This window comes from Dasypus novemcinctus, chromosome 8 (genome assembly GCF_030445035.2).
Source record: "Dasypus novemcinctus isolate mDasNov1 chromosome 8, mDasNov1.1.hap2, whole genome shotgun sequence".
Lineage (NCBI taxonomy): Eukaryota > Metazoa > Chordata > Mammalia > Cingulata > Dasypodidae > Dasypus > Dasypus novemcinctus.
Genome location: NC_080680.1, coordinates 18,825,512 through 18,832,578, shown reverse-complemented (window position 1 = coordinate 18,832,578; position 7,067 = coordinate 18,825,512). Strand labels below are relative to the sequence as shown.

At 41.2% G+C, this 7,067-nt stretch overlaps 1 protein-coding gene across 1 annotated transcript in view; it reads right to left on the bottom strand.

The window, feature by feature from the left end:
• Positions 1–223: 223 nt before the first annotated feature.
• The window catches only part of HSD17B3 (hydroxysteroid 17-beta dehydrogenase 3), a 45,027-nt gene continuing 38,183 nt past the window's right edge, over positions 224–7,067 (bottom strand). Inside the window, exons 10-11 of the mRNA XM_004470942.2 lie at positions 3,901–4,050; positions 224–479 (exon numbers count right to left, since the gene is read on the bottom strand). Of these exons, the coding sequence (XP_004470999.1) occupies positions 369–479; positions 3,901–4,050 (261 nt within the window). The 3' untranslated portion in view covers positions 224–368. The remainder of the gene's footprint in view (positions 480–3,900; positions 4,051–7,067) is intronic.

Sequence of the window (7,067 nt, the reverse complement as noted above, 5' to 3'; positions counted from 1 at the left end):
GAAAGCATGGCCTTGCCAACCTCTCAACTTTGGACTTCTTAGCCTTCAACACCATGACACAATAACTGTTTGCTGTTTAAGCCAACCAGATGCAGGGCATTTGTCACTGCACCACTGGCAAACTGTCACACAGCCACATCTTTTTCATACCCTAAACCCTGAAATCCTATTGCACAGCCAGGTTTCACACTACAGCTTTCCCTAAGAATCTTCAGATTCAAGGTAAGTGCCAAAAACGTTTTTATTCCAAGTATCAGTAACTGCAGCTCCCGCCAGGCGCAGGGGGTAAAGGCGCTGGTCCTGTCATCTTGTCCTCTTCGGTCAATATAGACGTTGGTGAGAAGAAGGAAGCCTCACCCCTCCTCAGATTACTTGTCCTTTATGTTTTGCTTTAGATAATCCACGTAGTAATTCTGGAGCATCTTTTGAAACGTGCTGCTATACAAGGCCCACGATGGGATCAGGGTCAAGAAGATTTTCTTCACACATTAAAGTAAAAAATGGAAGTGTTTGGGAGAAAAGAAGAGTAAGGACATTAAACAAGAACATCTCAGTTTACACTCATGGTCTTTAAAACTACTTTTCTTTTTCCCATTTTTGAAGGTAAGTCCTAACATCTTTCTTTAAAGTAGTTGCTAAAGTCTAAAGGTCTTGGGATACTTTCTCAGCAAACAATGCATTCTCACATGCCAAGTCAGTCCCATTAAACTCCCGTGATGGAATCAGCCCCAAGGAAATTCTAAATTAAGTGAACTCTGCCTATGGCAAGCCTCTCCCCCACCTCCCCATTTCTCCTTTCTCTTCGTGAGTAATTTTTCTACTGGTGCTTGATCTCCCAGTGTCTTCATGTTCTCCACCAAGTTTCTATTAAAATAAGATTTCAGGAAAGAATTGGAAATGGTTTCCATCACCGGGCACAAGGTCTGACTCACAGTAGGTACTCAGCAAATATCTGAATGAATGAATGAATGAATGAATGAATGCAAGAAAGTCAATCAGAATGAGGAACAAATTGTTGATGAGGAGCAATTGCTTTTAGAAAGAGGGGAAGCCTTAACTCAAGGTACAAGTGCCTAAGTAAATGCATTTCAAGTGACAAAGGGCTTGACAATTTCTTGCCATTAACTACCCCTCTGTCCTGGGATCCCATAAAAAATCATTTGCAAGGTTAATCCAACATTCTTCAATCCACTCACTCTCTGAAAAACAACAGAATTTTAATGAGAGGAAAACTGAAGTTTTTCAGAGAGCTGCTTGTATTTATTCGAGCAGCTTAGATCCTCACACTGCCCTGTTGATATTCCAAAGCAGGAAACTAATAACAGTTTTGGGAACCCAAAGAGAACTCTTGTTGCACTAACCAAGTCAATGAATTAATGGGACTTTTCCAAGAACTCTATGTTTCTCCCAATCAGGACTTTGTTATCTCACAGCAAAATCAAGCCCTTTCACTAGCTTTGTCTTGAACTAAATGTTTTGCTTTGAAATCATCTGTCAATACATTTTTTTAAACACAGTTTTAAAAAGTTAAAATTCCAGACCCTTAGAAAAAGTTCTAATAAGTTCCCCCTTCCTTCCCCAGCTTTGTCTACCCCTTCCCAATTTGAATCTGGAATGAAGGACTAAGTAGGAGGAAGGGAAAAGGCTGTAGAAACAGGCAAAAGTGGACTTGAAGTCTAGAAGCTGAGTGACTCTTGGGCAAGATGATACAGCTGTAAGCTTCAGTGTCCTCAGTTATGAAAGGTGGACCATATGACCCATCTCACAAGATTATTAGGAGGGCTAATCATGGTAACAAAGGTGAAGCCCCAAGTATAGCATGGGCTTTATAGAGACTCCATTCCCACCTCAGTATCCTGCCCTCAAACTCCTTGGGGATGGAGAACACGTCTCTTTGGAATGGAAGGATTTCTTGTTTGCCAGTTCTATTTCATCTACTTCATCATGATTCTACTTCAACACCCATAACTTAGATTTAATGATATTTATAAATCCCAGCAAGTGGGTTTTAATGGTTTTAATGAGTTATTTATTTGTGTGTTTTCATTTGTTTTCTCTTTTGCTTCCCCAGGAGAAAATAATATTTTTCCTAGACTGTTCTTGACATCTGTTTGCCTGAAGAGATTAGTATTTGTTACATAAGCAACCAAAAGAGAAAGATCAAGGAAATATTCAACTTTTGACATCAAGTATTAGATTATGTAGCAAGTCGAGAGCCATGCAAGCAAGGCTGTTCTGAAGAAAACATTTCTAGATGCCAATGGGTTCCATTTAGGACATTAACATCCTGGAGGACAAAGATCACAGAGTTCTCCTGAGAAGTGGAAGGGATTCCACACCCACCAAGGACAGCTAAATCCCTGGGAACTGGAAGAATGAAATACCCACAAAGTATACAAAAGACTTTATCTCTTCTGCCCTGAAGACAATGGGACCTGGAAGGAGAGGAAAAGGGAGGGAGAAGTGGTCAGATGAATGTGCTCTGATGTGTGTGTCCTCTGGGTTTAGGATAGGGGCCAGCCTTGCTACGCAGGTAGGGCAAAGGATTGGGAAGTGTGATAAATAAATAAGGGTGACACTGAGTGCAAAGATAAGGATTATTGTCCCCACTTTTCTGGGTTGTATGTACAGGAAATTAGCTCAGGATGGTGAGCTAGGTACTGAGATTTGGCTTTGCCCAGATTCCCAAAGTTCCACAGAGGTGCTGATGCAGGGACAAAAGCCAGAGGACTTCTGTGAACCAAAACTGAAGGTGGGCTGTGGTTGGAGGATGGATATGGGAGGGATTCGGGGATCTGCAGCCATCAGTAACTGGGGAGGCCCCAGCCAGGGAGTCTACTGGCCAAACCAAAAGAAACAAAAGGTTCGTTACCTCCAGCAAGGTGAGCAACCACTCAGAGATGAAGGACACCAGTCAGCACACAAAGACCAGCATGAGATCACAGTACTCATCTCCCCAATGCCATCTTACTGAGAAAGTCAAGGTTCCTTGAAAGACTGAACATTTTTATCTAAATAAATTTCCTAAGTGGACACTATCGATTATGAGATCAAACTAAGTCTAAACTCATTGGACATTTGACTAATTTGTTCTCCTGCCAATCAGCAAGTACAGATCTGAAGAAAGAGCAGATCTGCTATAGCAAAATGATGGTCTTGTATTCTTTCTGTGAGTCCAATTTATAATGGGAGTTAAATGGTAGCCCAGCCCATTATGACCATCAACAGTAAACATAGCAAGTAATCATCTAAGAAAGTTACATGTCACTCGCCAGAGTCTCAGTAAGTCCCAGGAGGTAAGTCCCAGGAGGAATTAGTGCATGTAACCATAAATCCTTCTAGCATCCATGAGAGAGAAATTCCCATGGTGGAAATGCCTATGAGGCAAAGGAGAAAGTTGACATAAGAAGAATAAGTGAAGACTATCCAGCTAAAATTCTTCTGTGGTGAGGGACATAGAACTACTGATAGCATGATAGCACCCTTTTCATATTTTAGTGTGCAATACTCACGTCTCCCTTTGTTTCATTGTCATATTTGCTTTTAGAAGCAGCTGAGAAATGGTAAGCACTTCTCCTGCTATATGCCACTGACTCTTTATCTCTTATTGGAGAGTCCATGGTGTTTCGGACCTGGCTTGGGCAGGCTCACAAGAGCCGACTGGGCGCATCTCCTCCTAAATGCATGTTCAGTGCCATCACACTGATAAAAATCAGCCATAGTGGGAGCTTCTCCTGTGACACATTCTTTTTCACTATAGTACTTTTCCGTAGCATATCCTCTGGCATAATTACCCTTGTCGGGAGAGAGAATTTTGGGGGGTTTCAGTAGCGAGAAGAGCTATAACTGTCTGCACACCAGTCTTCACTTGCTTCAAGAAAGTAAGAAGTTTGAAATTACCAAGGTTTCATGGGCAAGGCAGCCACAGATTTCATCTCCTTCTGTGACATAATTCAGTGATTCTTCAACAAACTCTGTGGCAGTCTTGGTTATCACATTGGTGTTGAGATACTTTGTCATTGGGGTTGAAACAGCATATGGGGTCAGCACCTACAAGGGAAATAAAGACCACAGCACAGGAACAAGCCATCACAGAGAAAGACCTGGAGAAATTAACGCCCATTTTGCCATTCCCCCCTTCCCCCATTTTCCAATTCTTCTTCCTGTGAAAAGTCTCAGGATCCTAAATGAGTACAAACAAGTGGAAAGGTGCAGAACTGGAGATCAGAAAGTCTGGTTTCTGATTCTGACTTAGCCACTTAATCAAGACGAGGCCTTAACTACACAACAGCAGGTGGCTCAACTGTTCTCCCCAGCACACAGGATGATCGTGAGGAAATGAGAATATGGATGCCGGACTTAGCAAACAAAAATACATGACACCCAGTTAAATTTTAATTTCAAATTAACAGCAATAAATATTTAGTATAAGTATGCCCCAAAATAATTTATTCGTTCAAAACAGGGACTCAATAAATATTGGTTGTTAAACTTGTATACTTATTTGTTTCTTAGAGCTTTACCATAACCCTAAGAAGTAAGCAGGTATTATAACACACACACATACCTTTTTACAGATGGGAAAACTAAGGCTCATAGAATTTAAACAGGCTGTTCAGGATCATTCAGATGCTTAGTGGCAGAGCTGGGATTTGAAAATCAAACCTGAGTCTACAGTATGTAGTTGCTAGTTCATTTAACAACACTAACTGTGTGTGTGTTTAAAGAGGCCAAATGATTTTTTGAAAGGTCACAGAATCTTTTCACTACCTCAGACTTTCTAGGAGAGCAGCTCCAAGATGAATGCATCAGGGAAGAGGCAACCATCCCTATACTTCATCTTCTCTGAACCCTGCTGTCCCATGGAATCCACTAACTTGGCAGCAATGGCAACTCTGACCCACAATCATCAAGATCAAGATGATGCTAATATAATAAGAATGTTTTTCCTTGGAGACTGAACAAATGTATGTTAATGTTATAAGATGTTAATCTCAGGCAAAAAACATTATGCTAAGGGAAAGAAACCAGACACAAAGTACTATGTATTCTATGATTCTGCTTATATAAAATGTAAATATGAATCAACTTATTAGGATGAAATTAGATTAATGGTTATGTCGGGTTTGGGAAGGATAGAGGGATTGAGAGGTGACTGATAAGGGGTGTGGAGTTTTTCTTCTTGGAGTAATGAAATTGTTCTAAAATTTTTTTGTGGTAATGAATGCATAACACTGTAATTATACCAAAAGCCATTGATTGCATACTTTGGATAGATTGTATAATATGTGAATATATCTCAATAAAACTGCCTTATAGAGAAGTGGATGTAGCGCAACCAGATGAGCGCTGTCTACTACATGGGAGGTCCCAGTTCAGTCCCAGTGCCTCCTAAAAGAAAATGAGCAGATGCTCCTCCCCCAACAGCGAACTAGATGCTGCCCCAGCCGCAACAAGCAGAGGCCACAAGCCAGCAGATGCCGTAGCCCAGGAAGAGGATGTGGCTCAGGTCCTTGGGCGCTCCCCTCTCATGTGGGAGGTCCCAAGTTTGGTTCTTGTGTCTCCTGGAGAAGGTGAGCCGACACTGAGTAGACAGACAAGAGAACCATATTGGGTGGTGGGGGAGAATAAATAAATAAAAATAAAGTAAAGAAATAAATCTTTTTTTAACTGCCTTAAAAAGAGATGATGCTAACAGTGTCACGTGGCTAGGGAGCAGGTGGCTATGGTCCTAATTATTGTTTTTCACCAAATATTTCTAGTTCTTTTTCTTCCAGACACATAATAGCATTGTATTTTCTGGATCCTTGTGGTTTGGTGGGTCTATGTGATCAGATCTGGCTATGAGTTTTGAGCAGAAGTGACGTGTCATTTCTGGGCCACAGCACTTGTCAAAGGAAGCCCCTCTAAAACTCTTACTTTTTCTCCATCATGTCAGCTGGCAATATCCTTTAGCCAGGGTCCTTGCATCCCTACAATGAGCTTATCCCCTCTGCCAACTCACAATAAACATGTAGCATGAATGAGAAATAAGATTTTGGTGTGCTGACCATGAAGATTTAGGGGGTTATTTGTTATAGCAGCAAATTTAGCCTATACAGATAACACTGCTGCTGGGATAATAACATCTTCAGCTGGGATTTGGAGGATGGATAGCACAGGATGAAAGGAGAGAGCGATCTCCAGTGGGTAGAGCACAGAAAGGAACTTTGGTATATTGACATGACTGTTGGCAATCACTCACTATGTCTAGGAAAACTATGTTACTTGAAAAAGTCCCAACAACAAAATGTCACGTCTGCCTATTTAATAAGCGTTAGCCTCTAACTGGTTGATTTATAAGAGCACCCACCTAAGCTATTCCTGCCTGGGCATTTTAAGTGAAAGTCAATGTGTGCAGCAATAAATTTAAAAATATAATTTTGAGTGTGCCTATTTTCATTTGTAATAGTATGTCATAAAACTTCTTCCTAAATAGCAATAACAAAACAAAATAAAACCACCACCATAAATTGTGTATTCTAGTTTTCAGAAATCACTTAACTCTAACTCTGTTACTGAGTTAAGCCCATGTAAATTATAAACACTCAAAGACATCATATTGCTCAGCCACATATGGCAGTAACAACCCAGCTCTGTTTACAGTTGGGGCAAAGTCAAGTCCATGGCAGCTCTGTGGTTGTAAGTGAAAGTGGGGAACAGAGCACCTCTTTCATTGATGCACAGGAATCTGAGTTCAGGGATCTTTCTTGCCCCTTACAGATCACAGCCCCCAAGAAAAGTGCCCCCTCCCCAAGTAATAGTCCTTCCTTTCTTTCAAACATGGACCAAGTGCCCAGTTTTCTTTTGTTCTTTCTCCACAATTCCTCCCACATAAGCCTGTCTCTGTACCTTCTCAAAGAGGAAAAGGTGGTTAGTTAAGACCCAATTTCTGTTCTGATGCAGCTTCAGGGAGTAAGAACGATCAATAGTGTTTCTGAAGGAAGTGGATGTGGCTCAAGTGATAGGGCTTCCGCCTACCATATGGAAGGAGCCAAGTTCGATCCCTGGGGCTTCCTGGTAAAAAC